A 21735-nucleotide genomic window follows, 5' to 3' on the forward strand; every position below is an offset into this window, starting at 1 on the left:
AGTCCCGGTCGAAAAGACTTCATTGCTCTGAGCGGTCTGAATGGTTCACTTTACCATCTGTATGACCTAGTTGCTGCGACACAAGCAGCCGAGCTTCGAAGCGAGGTACGTGAGGTCGGAGGGCCGCTGCCTCCGACGTATCCACCGAGGGGACTTTAGTGGCCATGTCGCCTATCTAGTGGGAGGTCTATCGATGCTCCACGTGTCGGTGCGAGGTCGTCATTGCAGCGCCTTGGGAGCCTTGCGCGGTTGCTGCTATCACTTCATAAAACACCACATCAGGAAGGAAAAATGAAACCACCAAATTGAGCAAATATTGCGATCGTATCAAAACTGTTTATTGTCACTTCAGACATGTTATCAATCTTACTTCTAATTTTGTCTTACAAAATTACGAAATCTATACTTAGGTATTAATTTTTACGAATTAGAAAAATTATTAATTTTTAATTATCAATTACATAACAATTTGTCATTATAACGTCCAGTGCATTGACTGTGGCTCCCTCTGCTGAGTCGACACGATCTCTAAACTAAATGGACAGGTCTCAGTTTAGTGCTATCTTTGTCCGCAGAGAGCATTATGAAAGAGATAACGATATATTTAGACCTGTCATTTTAGTGTAAAACACGTAAAATTTAACTCCTCACGCGACATTTTAACTTTTTGTTTCAATTTTCATGTCCAAAGTACGATTTTAGTCCTTATTTTAAAGGAGAACCTTACTTTTGACAGGACAGTAACTGACCCATAGAGTTAAAATGGCGCGTGAGAGTCATTTTGTAGAGATTGTGAACTTACAACAGAATTATCACTTTATCTGGTCCTTAAAACTAATAATTCGAAAACTTACGTAAGTATTAACTCTCAATACAACATATAAACTTAAATTCATGATGCAAGTCTAGCCAGGCGCCTTTTTAGACGACATTTTAGCTCCAGGCCGATTTTTAGGTACCTATTAAATGTTACTAAAAGCGTCGAAATGTTGATCTCTTAGTCGAGTCGTATGAGGAAGCATCTCTGCATTACTATCCCAAGGAAAACTCCTGCCATTATGATGAGCGTAAAATGTAAAAGGGTGAAGACCCTCAGCAGTGAGTAACATGATGCAGAGAGTATATTGTGTCACCGATATCACTTTCTGGCTTTCGTGCCGCGTGCTACATGGCCGTAATGGCCGTAAGATGAGATTATCTAAATATAAATACCTAAAAGGAAAAGCTGACTGACTGATAAGTTGATAAGTCAACGCGCAGCTCTAACCAACTAACTGGACGGATCGAGCTGTTTGGCAGCAGATAGCTATTATGACGTAGACGTCAGCTAAGAAAGGATTTTTGAAAATTCAACCTCAAAGGGGGTGAAATAGGGATTTGAAGTTTGTGTAGTCCACGCGGACGAAGTCGTGGGGACAAGCTAGTAATATTTATGACCTCTAGGTAATACCTATTTATCGACAAAATCGTGTCATTTGCGACGTTATAATTAGAGTAAATAATATGATCCTTGATTATAATTAGAGTAAATATGTTCCTTGATTAAAATGTAAAATTGATTTTCATCTGCCGATATTTCGACTCAGTTGCACGGGTCGTGGTCACGACATTATACCAATGTACTCTGTGGTCACGACGTGGTCACGACGTGGTCACGACGTGGTCACGACGGGACTGCGGCGCTGCGAGAGATGAAGTTCGAGCTGTCAAGGGCAGTAACGAACTACCCTCTTTCTTGTTTGTTTCGCTGGACCTTCACGAGCTGTCCGGCAAAATATACTCACAACGTTACATTAACTTTGGATGTCGACGCTGTCCTGGGGTGCACACTGCACACTGCACACTGCACACTGCACACTGCAAACTGCACACTGCACAGTTCTACCACTGGATTCCACATACTTGCTAGCTTAATGTCATATTTGTGCTTTAAATAATATAAAAAAATTAAAGCTATATTAATGTCCCCGGCTCCGTCAATGCACTGAGACGCGACGTGGCGACGTGGCGACGTGGCGACGTGGCGCTAACCCGTTCACCCTTATCAATAAATGTAGCTTACGTTGAGATCCATGAACCCATGGTTCCACACAACTGGTGGGAAACTTGCGAGATACTTAGCGGCCGACAGTTTGGCTGCACGCTACCTGGGAACATGGCCACAATTTCGTAGTGATTAGAAATAAAAAGTGATTGATTTGATGTTAAGTTATCAGATACCTACTCCTGTACCCACTACCCATACCTACCGTGTACCCACTACCCGTACCTACCGTGTACCCACTACCCGTACCTACTCCTGTACCCACTACCCGTACCTACTCCTGTACCCACTACCCGTACCTACAGTGACACTCAACAAGTGGAAGCCTCTGTTTAACCTTTATTCCTAAATCTTTTTTTTTTTTAAGAAAACACTACAAACGCTAGCTAGTCTCATAAATAAATTAGATAAATTAAATATCTAAACCACAGATGTAAACAAGTTCAAGATAGATAGACCGTGTATCTGTCTGTGTGTTACATGGTTCCAGATCACGCCGGTTATAGCTCATATCCCATGAGACAACAAATATTGCACGCAGACGAAATCACAGGCTTGTGTTGGTATGCAAGGTAAGTTAGTCTCAGGTAATGTAAAGGACATTACAACGACAGGAAGATCTTCGCCGAGCACCCCAGCACAGAGGCGCCCAGCACAGAGGCGCCCAGCACAGAGGCGCCCAGCACAGAGGCGCCCAGCACAGAGGCGCCCAGCACAGAGGCGCCCAGCACAGAGGCGCCCGGCACAGAGGCGCCCGACACAGAGGCGCCCAGCACAGAGGCGCCCAGCACAGAGGCGCCCAGCACAGAGGCGCCCAGCACAGAGGCGCCCAGCACAGAGGCGCCCAGCCGGTCAGTGGTCTGACCTCTGTATCTTGAAACTTGTGTATAGTGAAAAACTTCATCAGCGTGATTCAGGGCGCATGTTCCACTTTCACTTCAGATTAAAGATACCTGTGGTGCCATCTAGTGGGATAGTTGTGAGTTGCTGCTGTCTTAGATTCGTATCTCGTGAATCGTGATTGCCGATTGTTTGTTTTATATGAGTGCGAGAAGCGCCATCTGATGTCAACTGTGGCGACCACCATACATTATTACAAACATTTGTCTTTTATCGGGAAAATCTTAAAGTTTCCCACCAGTTGTCGGAGAGGAGATAGAAGAGAGTGTCTAAGGGATGTCCGTGTCGGTGGTGGCGGCGGAGTGGTCCAGGTCCGCGAAGGAGTCCGGCAGCCGCCGGCCCAGCGTGTCGGGCACCAGCCGCGTCAGCGCCGCGCTGGCCAGCGGCAGGGCGCCCAGCAAGGTGGTGGGCACCCACGCGCCGTAAGCCGCCTGAAAACATGCGGTCACGATCAAATCTATGTACCTACCTACTTATACAAAAACTGACATGCGCAGTGTAGGTTCCGTAGTTGCCCGTTACAATAATAATATGTGCACGAACTACACAACTAATAACTTCATCTAACTCATTTTTGACGACATAGGTCTTTTGTACGGACTTCCATACGCCACGGTCTTGCAGCGCCTCAATCCAGTCTGTCCACTAAGTGGGGGTGTTCCAACTCTGCGCTTTCAGGTGCGAGGTCGCCATTCCAGAATCTCGGGGTCACTTCGTCTGTCGGCTATTCCGCAGCCACTCAGCGAGCTATGGAGAGAGCTGAGCTTGGAGTTTCTCTACAGGATCAAATCAGAAATGAGGAAATATGTAGGAGAACTAGAGTAACGGACGTTACGAAGCTGAAGTGGCAATTGGCAGGGCACATAGTTAACAAGCCAAGTAGGCATCAAAGTTGATAATATTCCTGGTCACGCCTGCAGGAACAGCGCTGAGCTGACTGCTTACCAAGAGCGGCGTCTGCGGCGCTAGGATGGCGCCTATCCTGCCGCAGGTGGAGCACGCCGCCAGCAGCCTCTGCCTGGCGCGAGTGGGGAACAGCTCGGCTGTGTACACGTACAGGGCGTTCAGCGCCATGGTAGCGCCCATCTTGCCCGCCAGGAACAGCGCTGTGCCCAAGCCGTTCTCATCTGAAACACAGAAAATACTACGTTAGTCCCAGCCTCGACTCAAAAGCTTCCAATAGCCCCAACCATTGCGCGCAGGCGCTAGTACCAACCATTGCGCGCAGGCGCTAGTACCAACCATTGCGCGCAGGCGCTAGTACCAACCATTGCGTGCAGGCGCTAGTACCAAAATAAAACAACGAATAGTTTCATTATGAGAGAGTGTTGCTTATAGAACAATGATCTCCGTCGTAACATGGACGAACATCGTGCAGCAGTGTATGTCGCCAAAAATGAGTTTTATTTGCTTGAATTTCTAGCTTTCAACAGAGAGCTGTCTCGAGAATTAATAATACTCACGCTCCGGCAAGCAGGGGATGGCGATGAGCGCCACTGCAGTGAGCAGGAAGGCCGCCGTGAGCAGCGGGCGCCGCCCCACGCGGTCCAGCAGCAGCGTGTTGAGCAGCAGCGCCGGCAGCTCGGCCGCCGCCAGCAGCGCGTAGTTGGCGTGCGCTGAGCCGGCCAGCGCGTGCGCGCGCACGGCTAGCCCGTAGAACACGAACACCGCGCACGACCACCACGCGAAGCACACCAGCAGTCGCCGCCGCAGCGCGCCGTATCTGGTGATGACAGGTGGAATAGAAATAGTGAGCAAACTAGCAGGCGGGTCCCCTAATGTTAAGTGATCACCGCCGAACATGAACAGCGCCAAATCAACCGGCAATGCATGGCCGCCCTTCAGGAGTTTGTATAAAAATAAAGCGTTTCTATGTTGTCTACGTTTTGATAATATTGCTTGAAACAAATCGGTGGAAATTTCACAGATGTTCATAACCAAGGACACTATAGCTATAGACGATGAACCGATGCGTACCCAATTTTATGGTTCTGTTCAAAATTGCTGCAGGTATTGGATAAGTTCACATCGGGAGACTAGGTGCCGGTAGATATCTGATTGAAATCAGTATTGTCCTTATTGTCTCTTCAGGAAACATAACTTACGGAATGCAAACAAAAAAACTGTATTCAAGGTTCGCCTTTAAGGAAATTTAATTTCTTAGATTACTTTGTTCACTTACTTAATAAAGGCCGAGAAAAGACTCTCCTCTTCCACAATCGCCTCCATTTTGTTGGTGACTTGATCTTTCGCCAGCATCTTGTCCAGCGCGTCCTCGGGTATCGTGACCCTGTTAGCTCGCGCGGCTTGCTTGATGACGCGGATAGCTTGCGGCACCTTGCCTCGCGCCACGAGCCATCTGATGCTCTCCGGCAGCACCCACGGGTACAGGAGGAGCAGGAAGGAAGGGGGGTACGCGAAGCGGGCCCAGGTGCGCCAGTAGCCCGTCAGGTAGTCCAGCAGAGCCAGCGACGCGGCGCCGGCCGACAGCGGGATGCCGAGCAGCAGACTCGCCAGGATTCTGTGCTCCACGCCCAACCACTCGATCACTGGAAACATCCAAATTGTTGACATCGCGACATTTCCAGCTCTTTCCATTTACTAAAGGTCTGCTTACAATTGTAACCCAGATCCTACGGTCACCAGTTTTTACAATAAGTTGTTACAATGTGACCTTCACAATCTGTTGAGTCACAACTGTGCCACTAGATTACATAATGTCTTCTTTAGGTTAACGATTGTCGTCGTACAACTTGCAATCAATCAAAACATTACAATCGTCACTATAATGCCTTTTCAATTTCTGCTTTGTTGCACTAAATTTCATTGATATACTTACTTAATATTACTAAGTATACTTTCTACTCCTACTTCTCTATAAGATCTCAAACAAACATGTCCAAAAGTAAACAGCTCATTTTTTCACTCTATGACTATTTTGCAAGAAAGACTTCCTATCTACCAATTTTATATTCTTCCCAACTTGCATAGTTTTGACGATCAAAAATTTCTTCATCTTCATGTTGCATTTTTTCGAACTGAGAAGGTTGTAAGGAGCCGATTTAACCCAATGAAGGCTGCCGAATTGTATTTCGTAGTGACGATCACGATGAAGACAATGGGAGTTCGTGGCGTGGGGAAGACGGTCTACGTCCAACGATGAGGTTTCGGCATGATTTAGAATGAATATAGAGATAAAAACGAACTGAGGACAAAGGCGGCGGGGTAGACGCTGGCCCCGAGCGCGGTCTCCAGGAACTCGAGCGCGAGGTAGGCGGGGTAGGAGCCCGCCAGCGACTTGCAGAGCCCCAGCGCGCCGGCGCCCGCGCCGCTCGCCACCAGCGCCGCCCGCCGCCCCCATCTGGGAACAACAACGAACATTATTCAAAGTTTCAAACCTAACCGAAAGCAGTAAGGACTAAGTTACCTGCTTGGCTTAGATTTCTGCCTGCTTGCTATAAAGTTTTGGACGCTTTCAGAAGTTAAATGTCTTAAAGTAGGTATTTACTGAAAAATTACATAACTTATTGCAGAAATACCTATTCAAATGAATCTAAATAAGTACCTATGTAATTATGTAAAGCCCTGACCAGATTCTTATTAGATAAATATTGCTAACTCCCGGATAAACTAGTTTTACTTATCTCTAATTACGTTATCAACCTAATCGGTTTGTATCATTTTCTAATCGAGTGATTAGTTTATGTAATTAGTACGGTACCTACAGGTAAAGGTCATGTGACGTCACAGCATGGTTAAAGGGAAATAAGTCATCATCATGATCAACCCATCGCCGGCTCACTTCTCAATCTTATCTTTGAATGGCGGGAAAATATCTCAGCCAATCACAGCGCGCGTCCGTCCGCTATTAGTGGCTGCTTCCAAGCCATGTTTGTACGCGCGGGCCTCAGAATAAGGACTGTTAGAAGTAGCCCTATTGTGACACTTACTGTTAGAGCGAGACAGCTAAATGCGTTTAAGCTCTTGTTAGAACGTGACAAAATGATTATGTTTTGTCCTTATCACCGTGCCCACTTTTTTTTGTTTGTCAAAATGTATTTGTACGTGAGTATTTGACAAACAACGTGAAGTGTAGAAGGAATGACATTTCACAAGTAAGAAAATCTGCTTGAGCGAGAGGGACTGGGGGGGCCACGCTAGTTGCAAATCTGAACATATCTGTGGCGCGGGCTATGAGCGAGATAGAGACTGTTATTATTCTTGTGTTTAAAATCTTACCGTCAAGCTATAAAGTCTGTATTTCATTGTGTACATTCGGTTTTAGTCGGCGTTGGGATGCGCTTTTGTGCGCGAGCGAATTTTGCCGAAGCAACTTATACAAGTGGTGGTACCTACTATACCTACCTACTGGTCAACTCAGACCACAGATATACACCTACCCGACAGATATGCAACTAGCGAGGCCCTCTCAGTCCCTCTCGCTCAAGCAGAGGTACTTACTTGTGAAATGTTATTCCTTCTATTTTAAGTTCGTTTCGGCTATTGTAGCCTAGTAGTATGGGTACTGCATCCGCAACCCACAATTGCACAATAAATTCAAAAACAAAAAACAACGAAACAAATCAATTACCTATTTCTTTAAAATACTTGAGTCAACATAACCTCACTTCACGTTGTTTGTCAAGATCTCACGTACAAATACATCTTGACAAACAAAAAAAAGTGGCCAAGGTAAGGACAAAAAGTATTCATTTTGTTACGTTCTAATAAGAGTCTAAATGCAATTAGCTATCTCCCTCTAACCGTGAGAGTCACAATAGGGCTACTTCTACAGTGAGACTCAAACGATCTGCTCACGGGCCAATATTCACTCCAACGTACATTCAACTTTTTATTCACTAACAAGACACACGCTTGACCACGATCATAGATGGAAAGCGCTCATGTGGCCTGCGATAGGACGCAACATCTTACTTGTCAGAGACGTAGCCCATGATGGGCAGCGACACCAGCATGCCCACGTTGTGCACCGTGCCCACCAGCGTGCGCTTCCACTCCTGGCACGCCAGGTCGAACTGGAAATACAGGAAAGCAAATTACAGCATGCGACCATTGCGGCGTTGTTCCTGCTCTGAGAGAGTTCAGGTTACGTGGAACGACTGGCCACTGAAACCTCTTCGGTGGCCATCCTCAACAACACTCAATACACTCTTGGAACTCTCAAAAACGTGCGCCGGGGTGTCTCTTACGCAAAGTTGACCTTATCCTGCGAGAAACACCCTTGAACTCCTGCGTCTTACGAGCGAGCGCGGTGAACCCCGACCTTCCAGCTTAGCTCCCATAACCTACGAGAATGTGCAGTGTCATCAAATCAGATCTAGTGCCTTTTGATCTGTTTAGTGTAGTCTATATAGTAAAAGCGTATAGTGTAAGGTATTACAATTCAAAGAACACATAATAATCGTGACATCACGGCTGTCTAAACATCAGCGCTGCAGCAGTGACACGCTGCAGCAGTGACACACTGCAGCAGTGACACACTGCAGCATGCAGCATTATGCTGAGGCAGGAGCACCGTTAGCGCACACACGAAACCCTTTTGTTCTTTGTATTTTCTAGTTCCTTTGACATCTTTTTGTACTTTGTATTTTCTAGCTCGTAACTTTCAATTTATTTGTGATTTTGTAATGTAAAAACTAAATATAAAAACTAAATATAAAAACTAAATAAAAAATGGAGGGGATGCCGTGCTTGGAGGCTTCATGCAGATGGGTCATTAAACTCCGCACTCGACGGAATCTTGTTTTTATGTCAGAATTTTAATGCAAATCTCTTTGAAACAAGCTGTTGATTTTCGCATGCGATATGCCGCTGATTATCGTCACTGATGACACCCACCTCGGCCACGATGCTGCCGTGGTGCTGGTACACGAAGTCCTCGCACTCCAGCTCGGTGGCGTTGTCGAAGGCGGCCCGGCTGCAGGCGCCGCCGCGCGCCGCGCGCCGGCGGCACTCCGGCGACTCCGGCGGCAGCGCCCAGCCGGCCCAGTCCGGCGCCCACGCCGGCGCCGGCACCGGGCCCCGCAGCGTGCTGTTGTCCTCGCATTCCGGTACGTGGCAACTGGGAAAACAAGTAAAGTGTAGGTACCTATCATAAAAACCTTGAGATCTTTCATAAAACTAAAGATATTCATAAAATCGATATAAAACGTCGTAAATGACTTAAAAAATGAATTTAAAATTAAAAGAACCCCGACACAAAACCTCGAAAAAGTAGAAAATATATGTACCTGATTCGTTAAGTTTAATATAAATAATAAAAATTTGTATCCAAGTGCTTGTGCCGTCGTGGACCGCTTAACTAAGTTAGCAGCAACTACAACAGTATAAAGTGTGCTGGATCAGTAAGGCCACTGAGCGACACACTCGGCACCCGGTGGCTATCGGTCAGTGTAAGACACGGAGTTGGCGAATGAGCCGCAGGTCAACTCGTGTTAAGTTGTAGTCACGTGACGGGCCGAGGGGTACGTAGGTATGGACGGCTATTTTTAGTTCGCCATGGCGGCGACCGGCACCTGGCTATCCAGTCGGTATAATAATACATACCGGCCAAGTGCGAGTCGGACTCGCATACGAACGGTTCCGTGCCATCGTGCAACAAATAACACTTTTTAATTTTCGTACGCGGGGAAGCGGGGCCGGTCTTCTACACGGACCTCGTCTCATCGGCGGGGAACTACAACCGGCTACGGGAATTCGCGCACCATTGGCATAAGAGGCGAAGCAGCTCGGAGCGTGCAGGTGCCAGGCCGGCACCACGGAGGAGCAGCAGCGGAGATCACAGCTGTGTTAGTGACGTCTAGCCCCCAAGGGGGGAGAGTGAGCATAAGGGACAAGGAGGAGACATAAAATAATTTGTAGGGAGTCAAGAAGGCGCCCCGGGAAATGCCAAGAGCAAGTACCGAACGGGCGCCCTCCCGCGATTCGGCCCATATAACCGAGAGGTTGGTGGGGCCATGTTTTCAATTTTCTTTAAATTTTCATGGCGGCCATTTCGAAATACATATTCATTGCTGATATAGTAGGAATAGAAATAAGTACATATTAGATAATAGGTATGTGAAAATTAGAATTGTTTACCTAGTACGGTTCACGAGATGGGTACAGCCCGTTAGTGAGTGGACGGACGGACAGCGGAGGCTAAATATAAACGTGCTAGTTGCCGTCACACTTGTCCTACGTATCTACTTGTTTAAGGGCTCCACCTTCCTAAATAAGACGTCCTGAATGGTATAATTACCGTCAAACGAGCCAACTTTGCCACTCAATCATACCACATGATACTTTGCCCAAAAAGCAATTTATAAGTAAATTGTTCGATTTCGATGGCGCGCAAAGTAATCCGGACTTGTAGCCAACATTGCAGACCACATCGATTTTTTCATTCAAATATAACTTAAAATTACCATGACTAGATAATGATTTAGGAAAGTTGAATAAGCTCTTAGGGCCGGTTGTTTCAAACCATTGGTCTTCGTAAGATCCGTTCGTTAAAATTTAACGGACGTAGACGAACTTTAACATCTGTTAATTTAAGTGCGTTGCTTCATTGTACAAAAAACTGTTCGTCATTGTTATTTTGGTTGCGAAACTAACCCTAAAAATTAACTTACTTCTCCGTATCCTTTTCTTATTTCATTTTAAGTATATTAAATTATATACATAGTTATTAATATTGCTACTTCGCATTTTAAACACTTTTTCTTTCTTACAAAATCTTCAAAAAAACTATCATTAAAAGCTTTGAATTAAATTGATTCCATTATAATTTGTAAATAAAATATTCCGTTTGTAAGAAGTATGAAGTTACGAACTGATTTGACGATCACCAATGGCGCCAGCACTGGTTAACGTAAACGTAACTTTTTAACGAACGTTAGCGCTAATAGATGCTGAATCAACGCTTTTTCTTTCCTTACGTTCGTTAGCGCCATATTTAAAGGTTACGTGTCCGTCAAAGTTTGTTGAAACAACCGGCCCTTAGGGTAGCAGCCAGGTGCCCTCGTCGTGTGCCTGACTGCTGCGACTCCCTTGCGGTACCGGCGCGCGAGTCTGACTCGCACTTGGCCGGTACGACTTGTAGGTCATATCTATGGCTACTGGCTAGAGTCTAGACCACACGAGTAGGTAGGTACATCGTATTGTGATTTATGACGGCCTGCTTTGGACATTCATATATCCAAGTAGGTCGGTATGACGGTATCTGTTGAAAGTTATAATTGTCATGCCCCATGGAAGCTGTGGCCTTTCGCGAGAAGGGCCTTCACCTGCAGGCTAAGTAGATCGCAGTGAAGTGACACACCGACCGACTACATAGAAAGTACTATATTATGCTTATTACGTAATTATTAAACTACATCATAATTTCATTGGTTACAAGACTAACCGGTAGGTAGGTTGTATATACGAGCGACCATGTCAACTCACAAGATAGGTATCATTCAAACACCGGCCAAGTGCGAGTCGGATTCGCGCACGAAGGGTTCCGTACCATTATCACGATAAACCCATCGCCGGTCCGCTACTGAACACAGGTCTCCTCTCAGGATGAGAGAGTCTAGACCATAGAGTACTTTCTTATTTTGTGGATATCTCTTGGGATGGGTAAGCTTCCATGCCTCTATGGCTCTATGGCACTATGGCACTATGGCACTATGGCACTATGGTACTATGGCACTATGACACTATGGCACTATGGCACTATGGCACTATGGCACTATGGCACTATGGCACTATGGCACTATGGTACTATGGCACTATGATACTATGGCACTATGACACTATGACACTATGGCACTATGGCACTATGGCACTATGGCACTATGGCACTATGGCACTATGGCACTATGGCAATATGACACTATGGCACTATGGCACTATGGCACTATGGCACTATGGCACTATGGTACTATGGTACTATGGCACTATGACACTATGACACTATGACACTATGGCACCATGGCACTATGGTACTATGGCACTATGACACTATGGCACTATGACACTATGGTACTATGGCACTAAGGCACTATGGCACTATGGCACTATGGCACTATGGTACTATGGCACTATGACACTATGGCACTATGGTCCGCACGCCACTACTTCAATGTTACCCTTACATTGTACATGTAGATGTATCCTATCTCCCTACATTCCCGTCAGCGAAAATAATGATCGACTAAAATAAATTTGTCTATCAACTTGCCTGCGGCTTGATTAGTTAATTAGTCAGTCAGTCGTAACTGACTGCATGGGTTCGTTCAGGGTCAAGTGAGACAAACATAACTTGGAAATTTTCCAAATTGACTTAAACTTTTTGTAAGTTAAATGGATAATTTGAATAAATTGCAGTCTGAGTAATCAAAGGTCGTCGAGATAAAAATATATAATAAACGGTGAGATTAATGTTGTTAGTCTCGAGCCTCACTCGCGTCATTGAAAGGAAATGATAAATGATTATGTGATATCTGTATGTATAAAAGGAAAAGCTGACTAACTAACTGACTGACTGATCTATCAACGCACAGACTAAACTATTCCAAACTACTGGATAGCTATTATGACGTAGATATCCGATAAGAAAGAATTTTTAAAAACTCAGTCCCAAGGGGTAAAACAGGGATTTGAAATTTGTGTAGTCCACGCAGACGAAGTCGCGGCCATGAGCTAGTGAAAAATGAAAAAAGCATCTTCTCGACATCGGGCCTTTGTGAAGTTTCAGTCAAGTTTATTGGTTGATATTTTCAGAGTTTCATTGTAACGCTTGTTTGGTGAAATTCGTTTTACAGCAAAGCTTGTCTGGTGAAGCTCGTTTCACAGCAAAGTTTGTCTGGTGAAGTTCGTTTCACAGCAAAGCTTGTTTGGTGAAGTTCGTTTCACAGCAAAGCTTGTTTGGTAAAGTTCGTTTCACAGCAAAGCTTGTTTGGTAAAGTTCGTTTCACAGCAAAGCTTGTCTGGTGAAGTTCGTTTCACAGCAAAGCTTGTCTGGTGAAGTTCGTTTCACAGCAAAGCTTGTTTGAAACCTATGCAGTTTGAACATATTTAGTTGAATAAAAATAATTTTGAATTTAGCTTTATTTTGGTTAGAATGAATGAATGAATGAAAGAGTTATCTATGCAATAAAATGCAAGCACAATAGGGTAGTGTAGTGTAGTGTAGTGTAGTGTAGTGTAGTATACATGTGACCTCTGTAACTGTTGTAACTATATTCTATTTTAACTTCAAAAACATTGATTGTAATCGACTATAGATACCTAACAGAGGGTTTAATCAGACGAAGTATTTGTAGTTGTGCCACTCATCCTCGAAGTCGGTCAAAGTACCTAATTATAGCGTCAACCACACGGCTTGTGGATGTCGACTAACTGTTTGTTGATACGTGTTACGTGGGTGTAGCTGTGTACTCTACTGGGTGGAACACGCACGCAGACAGACGCAAGTTTGACATCGCACCCACCGCACCCACCGCACCCACCGCACCCACCGCACCCACCGGTCAAGCAGGTATCGCTATAAGCAGGATCGTAACTACCACCGGTTGTTTGGCGGAAAACTAACTATTTCGCTGCTTTCAGAGCATTTGCTTGACAAAGATAAAAGGTACCTACCTACTTACGTAAAAAATAAGCGGAACAATAAAAAATCTAGAACAAGTTTGACATCCAACTATAGCGAAACGAGACTTGAAGTCTTGAACAAGTTTGACATCCAATTATAGCGAAACGAGACTTGAAGTCTTGAACTCAAGTAATTAGCATAAAGATAAGAACACAGCTTTATGAGTGCAACTTCAGATTACGTGGAGAGTGCAATAAACTCACACGACAACTCAAACTACTTACTTTACTCATTACACTTTAGCCGTTAGCGGTTAGCGGTTAGCGGTTAGCGGTTAGCGGTTAGCGGTTAGCGGTTAGCGGTTAGCGGTTAGCGGTTAGCGGTTAGCGGTTAGCGGTTAGCGGTTAGCGGTTAGCGGTTAGCGGTTAGCGGTTAGCGGTTAGCGGTTAGCGGTTAGCGGGCACTTTTGTTGCTCAAAAAGTAAATAATGATTTTCGTGGATATCGACTCATGTGTTTTTACGACATAATATTATATTGTCGGAAATTATTAATTAACAAGTAAGTATAGATAATCTCTGATATTGTAAATAACGAATATATACCACAATTAACTAGGCGATATTTGGAGCCAGTTGCACGGGTCGTGGTCACGACGCGACTGATATGAAGTTGGAGCAGTCAAGGGCAGTAGCGAACTCCCCGCATTGTTGTTCTTTTCGCTGGAACTTCACTCACAACGTCAGTATAAGCTAATCGCGATATGTTGGTACCAGTTTTCTACAATACAATATAAGATACACTTTGGTATAAGTCCCACAAATTGCTATTGCGCTGGAGCCATGTCTCATTAGAACTCAATAGACAGTATTGAGGTGTAGACCGTGCGATACGGTCGCGTTTAGTTGCATTGAGTGAGTTACCTCACCGCGATAATCGAAACCGGTTTGGCGGCTAGGTGCAGCGTGCTCTGTGCACGAGCGGGCGTTCTAGCAGCCGTACTGAGTGAATGCAATATGCGTTATATTGAAAATGGCTAGCGCAGAAGTGCATTCGGGAGCCGAAAATGAGATGAACGAAGGGTCGGAACGTTTTAATGAAGACCTACCTGAGACTGACGATTGGGATGACTACAGAAATCATGAGCAAAACAACGCACGTAGAAAGAGACAACGGGAGGTGGATGAAGAAGACTCGTGGACGGTGTATTCAAGGCATAAAAGGCAAAATCGCAGACGAGTGTCGAATAACCAAGAAGATGAGCAAGATAAAATTGAAGTGTGTATAACTTGTAAAGACAAAATCCCTAAAAAAATTGAATTAGCGAGATGTCTTAAAGAAGAAAATATTGTCAATATATATAAAGTGAAATATGTTTCTCCTTACAAAATTTTCATATTATTTGATGATGAAATCAGTGCTGAAAAATTAATCACATCTAAAGTATTTCAAGAGAAGGGCTGGAAATGCTATAAATCGCAAGAGGTATCTGTGTCATACGGCACCATAAGAGACATCGAATTGGATGTTGATATAAAAGATATTCAAAATAGTATTACGTCTGACATAGAAGTTGTCTCAATTAAACGATTGTTCCGAAGAGAATCTGAAGAATCTGATTGGACTGAGAGCGAAACTATACGTCTTGGATTTAAAGGTTCTTCCTTACCACCATATATCTATATATATGGCATGAAAGTGAAGGTCGAACGCTACATATTTCACGTCACGCAGTGTAGTAAGTGTTGGAGATATGGACACACAAAAAAATTCTGCCCGTCAAAAAAAATAGTCTGTCCCAAATGTGCCGGTAATCATGATAACTGTGAGACAACCCACTTTAAATGTGTGAACTGCTCGGGGCGGCATACAGCATTTTTACGCACGTGCCCTGTATATTGTAAAGAAAGACGTATCAGAGAGTTAATGGCCGAGTTCAACTGCACTTATAAACGAGCAGCTACTACTTATGTACCTCCTTCTCCAGCGCCATCCAAAGTATCTATAAATGAAGATAATTTTCCTGCGTTTACTACTCAAGAGGACCCAACCAAGCATCATGAGACAAACCAATCAAAGCAGAACTCTAAAACATATGCAGAAGCTACGAAACCCTCTTCAGAACCTAATAGATCCTCAAAACCTAAAACGTATAAAAAAGATAAAACCAAACCAAACACCGAATCGCGACAAAAGAAAAGATCTCAGCCGCGTAACACCATGGATTGGGATATGTCTTCAGATTCAGAGATAAATACTCAAGAGATGCCCAACTCAGCAAATACTCCACGAGGAGATAGCCGGTCCAATAACAAAGGGAACGACCCGTCGCGGTCATTTAAGATACTATTAGAAAAATTGAGAGATATCATATTTATGCGCGATGTGACACTGAATGACAAAATTATGCAGGCTTGTGAAGTAACATGGGAATGGATGGTTACATGGCTCAAAGACAAAATTTTAGAAATACCAATACTTAAAAACTTCTTCGGTTATGGATAGATTAAGACTTAACATTATACAGTGGAATTGTAGAAGCTTGAAACCCAAACTGATTGAATTTGAACAACTGTTATTGCAAGAAAAAATACACATTGCCGTGCTCAGCGAAACATGGCTATCATCAAATATTGACATCAGGATGGCAGGCTACAACATTTATCGAAAAGATAGGGGTGATGGTTTTGGAGGAGTTGCGATACTCACACATAAATCTATTAGCTCACAGGTATGCCAGACTAGCTTAAATAATACAGAAATTGAATTTCTCCATGTTAAAATCCATAATTGTGAAAGTGTTGAAAATATTTGTGCCGTATATTGCGCCCCTTCAACAAGAACATCGCAAACGGATTGGGATGAACTATTCTCATTAAATAGTCATAAAACTTTAATACTGGGTGACCTCAACGGACACCATTCGAACTGGTCAAACAAGATAGATAGTAGAGGAGCTCAAATTTTTGAATCTCTTATCGAAAGTAGCTTTATAACACTTAATAATAGCAGTAAGCCAACTAGAATAACTTTAGTAAATGGGAACCTACAACAATCGTCCCCTGATCTATCCTTGCTGTCATCAGATATTGCTTTAAATTTTGAGTGGCAAACCACGAACGAATCACTGGGAAGTGACCATGTAGCTATTAAGTTATCATTTGAGTATTGTTTACCGGTTAGTAATTTTATTAAAAAAAGGAACTTTAAAAATGCGAATTGGAAATCGTATAGCTCAGAGCTAGAATCTTTATTAGGTGACTTAGTCATGCCATCAGAATTACAATGTGCTTATAACCTATTTTTGGACTGCCTAAATAAGGCAGCAGATAAGCACATCCCATATATTAAAATTAATTTGAATCCAAATAATAATTTTGCGCCTAAGCCATACTGGAACATGATTGTCTCAAAATCTATTGCAGAACGTAGATTGGCACTTGTAAAATTTAGAGCAAACCCCACGCCAAATAATTTAGATGCACTACGAAATAAAATTTCAACAGCCCAAAAAATATTACGCAATTCTAAATCAAAATCATGGCAAAATTTTTGTAGTTCTATTAGTGAAGTGTCCTCAATAAATGAAATGTTGCTCCGTATGAAATGGCTAAAAGGACGATACTCAAAAAAAACATTTATTGATCGAGACAGGGCCAATAATCTTCTGCAAAGTCTTACACCTGACTTTGTTGTAAATGAGCGTCCAACGTTTTACTCTAACAATTTACATTTAGAAAGTCCAATTGCTAGGCAGGAGTTGGAGGCAGCCATAAAACCTAAAGATACTGCCCCGGGGTCAGATATGATTTCATATTCGATGATCAAAAACTTGCCAGAATGCGGCAAAGAGTGGTTGCTACGGCTATATAATATGTGTCTAGAATCCGGATCTGTTCCCCAACAATGGCAACAAATTAGTGTCCAGCCAATTCCCAAACCCGGTCAAAATCAACAACCACAAGGAACCCTACGGCCTATTTCTTTAATATCTTGCATATGCAAAGTATATCATTCGATTTTGAACACAAGACTTGAATGGTATTTTGAAAAATCTAACGTACTTTCTGCATACACGAGTGGTTTCAGAAAAGCGCGATCGTGTCTGGATAACTTAAGTCAGCTAGTTATAGACATTGAAACTAATTTAGGCCGAGGGATCCCTACGGTTTGTTGCTTTATAGACATAGTGAATGCATACAATAACGTTGATGTTGACAGCCTTATGCGCTCACTGGATGGTTATGGTATTGGATCAAAACTATGTAGATATCTATGGAACTATTTGAATTATAGAACTATGAATATAATAGGCGTGGACCAGATAAATGTAAGTAGACATTGTAGTCGTGGTTTAGCTCAAGGAGACCCACTATCTCCCTTATTGTTTAATGTAGTGACAGCACATATTTGTAAAAAAATTAATGATGTATCGATTTCCCAATATGCTGATGATTTTGTTTTGTACGCGGCGAATAAAAATTTGGCTATGGTGGGAAATAAATTACAAGTCGCATTAGATTCGTTTGGGACGTTACTTCAAAATTTGGGTCTGGACGTTTCGCCTCATAAGAGTAAGATATGCATTTTTAACAGAAGTCATATTGGAAAATCGATCAATCTCACAATTAGAAATCATCCTATGGAAGTCGTTGAGAATGTCAAATATCTAGGGCTGTGGTTGGATCGAAAACTAAAATGGAGTAAAAACATCAACGAAGTGAAACAAAAAGTTTTAAAATTTATAAATATATTTAAAGTGTTGGTAGGGCCCGGTTGGGGTATTCATCCTAAATGGCTGAGAAAACTATATATTTCTCTTATAAGGAGCAGACTTGACTATGCTAGCTTTTTATTTGATAACAGCGCACGATCACATTTGGCTAAATTAGATGTAATTCAAAACCAAGCTATGCGAGTTATTGGAGGGTTTGTGAGAACCACCCCCATTCACGTGATGGAAAGTGAATTATGTTTACCTCCCTTGACTGTACGTAGACAATATTTAGGTGGAAAATTTTGGTTTAAAGCAAAATCTTTTAAAGAAAATAAAGTGATTTACTTACTTAACAAATATGCAACTGATTATGAAGCTGCCTATTGGAGTAGAAGGAAAAAACCCCTATTAGTTTTAATACACTTAGAATATAAAGATATTCTTATACATACCAGTACACAGTTGGAAATGTTTTCACTAAATACATGGATGTCTCGAGTTAATGCTTCACAAAGTATAATCTCACAAATACCAGAAATTTATAAAGCTAAACATTTATATAACCCTGTGGATCTTAGGTTGAAGTGTGTTAAGTACCTTAATTCTAAATACCATAATTTTTATAAAATATTTACTGATGCATCAATTGATAATCATAGTATTGGCATTGCCTTTTACGACCCACAAACAGAGACCAATATTAAATTAAGGGTAAGCTCGAGAATATCTATTATGCACGCGGAGCTAATTGGTATAGCCGAAGCTATGGCTTACATGCAAACCGTAAATTATGATAAGTTTGTGATACTCTCGGATGCGAAAAGTGCACTACAACATTTGGCTCGGTGTACCTCGTCTATACGAGGAACACCGATAGCCTATACTATATTAGATCTCCTACAAAATTTACAACCAAACCAAAATATAATATTACAGTGGATTCCGTCACATATTGGTATTTCTGGCAATGAACGGGTAGACGCCTATGCAAAACAGGCCTGTAGTGAAGGAGTAGAAATGAGCATTGCGCCGTATTATACAGAATGCCTATACTTGATTAAAAAACGATGCAAACAGATTTGGCATGAATACTTTGATCTAAGGTCCAAACAAAAAGGGATTTGGTACAAGACGATCCAACCCCAGCCCTGTGACATATCTTGGATAGATAATAGTAATAAATTGTGTCGACAGGACCTAACTACTGCGTACAGACTTCGCTCCGGACACATTCCGTTGAACAAATTTGCATTTCTAATTAAAAAAGTACTTTCACCCATTTGTCCAGACTGTCCAGGCGCAAGGGAAGACGTGTATCATATATTGACGGAATGTGTCCGGAGTGATGTGCTGGACAGGACGCTGGGAAATGTAAATATTATTTTGGCAAACCCGACGTCCGAAGCTGCAAAAAGTATGTATAAGATGGTCCGTAATAACATAAGTCGTAGAAATAATTAGTAAATAAGTAGTATTTAGATCTAGATTTAAGTGTCTGATTTTTTTGTAAACTTACGAGAGCCACATAGTCACATTAGTGACTCAGCTCTTTAAAAGAGAATTAAAAAAAAAAAAAAAACTCAATAGAAAATTCTATCCGAAATAAAAATATATACCATCAGCTCGAAACTTCGTCTGACTGACTGACGTCACTAAAATGGCGGTCACGCGCGTTAGCAATTTGCGGGACTTATACCAACCTATTTAAGTAATGATGAAAATAAGTTATATATATGAATTAGAAGCTTTTGAATATATTATTATGTACTTAGTTATTTTTGTTAGAGTTATTTTTATCGGCATCATGTTTGGTGGTCTCAGGCAGCGCGTGTGGCGTGCTCGCTGGCCACTGGCCACTGGCCACTGGCCACTGGTCGCCATCGCCCAAGATAAGCGATGAGCTTCCCACGCCCGATGTTGTCACACACACACACACACACACACACACACGCCAAACACATGGCGTAGGAGCGAGGATAACATATTGTGCTAAAACTAAACTAACAATAATGTTTGTAACAGCTATCAAATTGTCTAAGCTACGGTCGGAATGAGAAGGGCTCAGTGCTCAGGCCGTAATCCGCCGCGCTGGCCCAGTGCAGACCGCCAGGCTTCACACACCGGTGAGAACATTGTGGACAACTCTCTACAGGTTTCCTCACGATGTTTTCCTTCGCCGTTAAAGCAAGTGATATTTAATTACTTAAAACGCACATAACACCGAAAAGTTAGAGGTGCGTGCCCGGGATCGAACCCCCGACCGGTCCTCTCTAATAGTATAATTACCTAGCTTTACTGGATTTACTAAGGAACCCTAAACTCTAAAAAGTTTTAATTAATTTAAGAAATTTTGTTTGTATGACAATATATTTTATAATATAATGATAATATTTTCTTTATAATAAGTTCAGCTCAGAAGACTTGACACCTAACTCCTAAGTAGATTAGATAAAAGAATTTCGCGGTCTACTTAAACATGAAATTTCGCCAAAGTAATTGCTAAGTACATTATTGTTTGGAGTTTCTACGGCCTCGATTTGGACACACTTCTTGTATCTCTCGCTAACAGTACACAGAACTACAAAAACTGACTTCTATAGGTAGTTGCGCGCCGACAGCCGACACAAACAAGGTAGTTGCGCGCCGACAGCCGACACAAACAAGGTAGTTGCGCGCCGACAGCCGACACAAACAAGGTAGTTGCGCGTCGACAGCCGACACAAACAAGGTAGTTGCGCGCCGACAGCCGACACAAACAAGGTAGTTGCGCGCCGACAGCCGACACAAACAAGGTAGTTGCGCGTCGACAGCCGACACAAACAAGGTAGTTGCGCGCCGACAGCCGACACAAACAAGGTAGTTGCGCGTCGACAGCCGACACAAACAAGGTAGTTGCGCGCCGACAGCCGACACAAACAAGGTAGTTGCGCGCCGACAGCCGACACAAACAAGGTAGTTGCGCGCCGACAGCCGACACAAACAAGGTAGTTGCGCGCCGACAGCCGACACAAACAAGGTAGTTGCGCGTCGACAGCCGACACAAACAAGGTAGTTGCGCGCCGACAGCCGACACAAACAAGGTAGTTGCGCGTCGACAGCCGACACAAACAAGGTAGTTGCGCGCCGACAGCCGACACAAACAAGGTAGTTGCGCGCCGACAGCCGACACAAACAAGGTAGTTGCGCGTCGACAGCCGACACAAACAAGGTAGTTGCGCGCCGACAGCCGACACAAACAAGAACACAATTACTGTTTTTAAAAATAAAATAATTTAACATCTCAATAACCATAATGTAGGTTTCAACTCGTTTTAATCGTAAATAGTATTTCTTTATTTCCTCTAAAATCTAAATGACTTGCCTAATTAAACTGTTTAATTTTGGACCATATGCATGTAGGTACCACATATGCATGTAGGTACCACATATGCATGTAGGTACCACATATGCATGTAGGTACCACATATGCATGTAGGTACCACATATGCATGTA

At 43.1% G+C, this 21735-nt stretch overlaps 1 protein-coding gene across 2 annotated transcripts in view; it reads right to left on the reverse strand.

Moving 5' to 3' along the window:
- Nucleotides 1-305: 305 nt before the first annotated feature.
- LOC117986468 (solute carrier family 22 member 6-like) overlaps nt 306-21735 on the reverse strand; it is a 30677-nt gene continuing 9247 nt past the window's right edge. The window contains exons 2-9 of one of the 2 annotated variants that reach the window (XR_011237293.1): nt 8804-9026; nt 7880-7980; nt 6151-6305; nt 5127-5493; nt 4408-4667; nt 3890-4071; nt 2348-3375; nt 306-2308 (exon numbers count right to left, since the gene is read on the reverse strand). Coding sequence is in view for 1 of the 2 variants with exons in the window: in XM_034973300.2 (XP_034829191.1) it covers nt 3214-3375; nt 3890-4071; nt 4408-4667; nt 5127-5493; nt 6151-6305; nt 7880-7980; nt 8804-9026 (1450 nt within the window). In the remaining variant the exon portion in view is untranslated. Of the gene's footprint in view, nt 3376-3889; nt 4072-4407; nt 4668-5126; nt 5494-6150; nt 6306-7879; nt 7981-8803; nt 9027-21735 lie in introns of both variants that reach the window. The other variant, XM_034973300.2, reaches the window with a different exon arrangement.

Source organism: Maniola hyperantus, chromosome 11 (genome assembly GCF_902806685.2).
Source record: "Maniola hyperantus chromosome 11, iAphHyp1.2, whole genome shotgun sequence".
Lineage (NCBI taxonomy): Eukaryota > Metazoa > Arthropoda > Insecta > Lepidoptera > Nymphalidae > Maniola > Maniola hyperantus.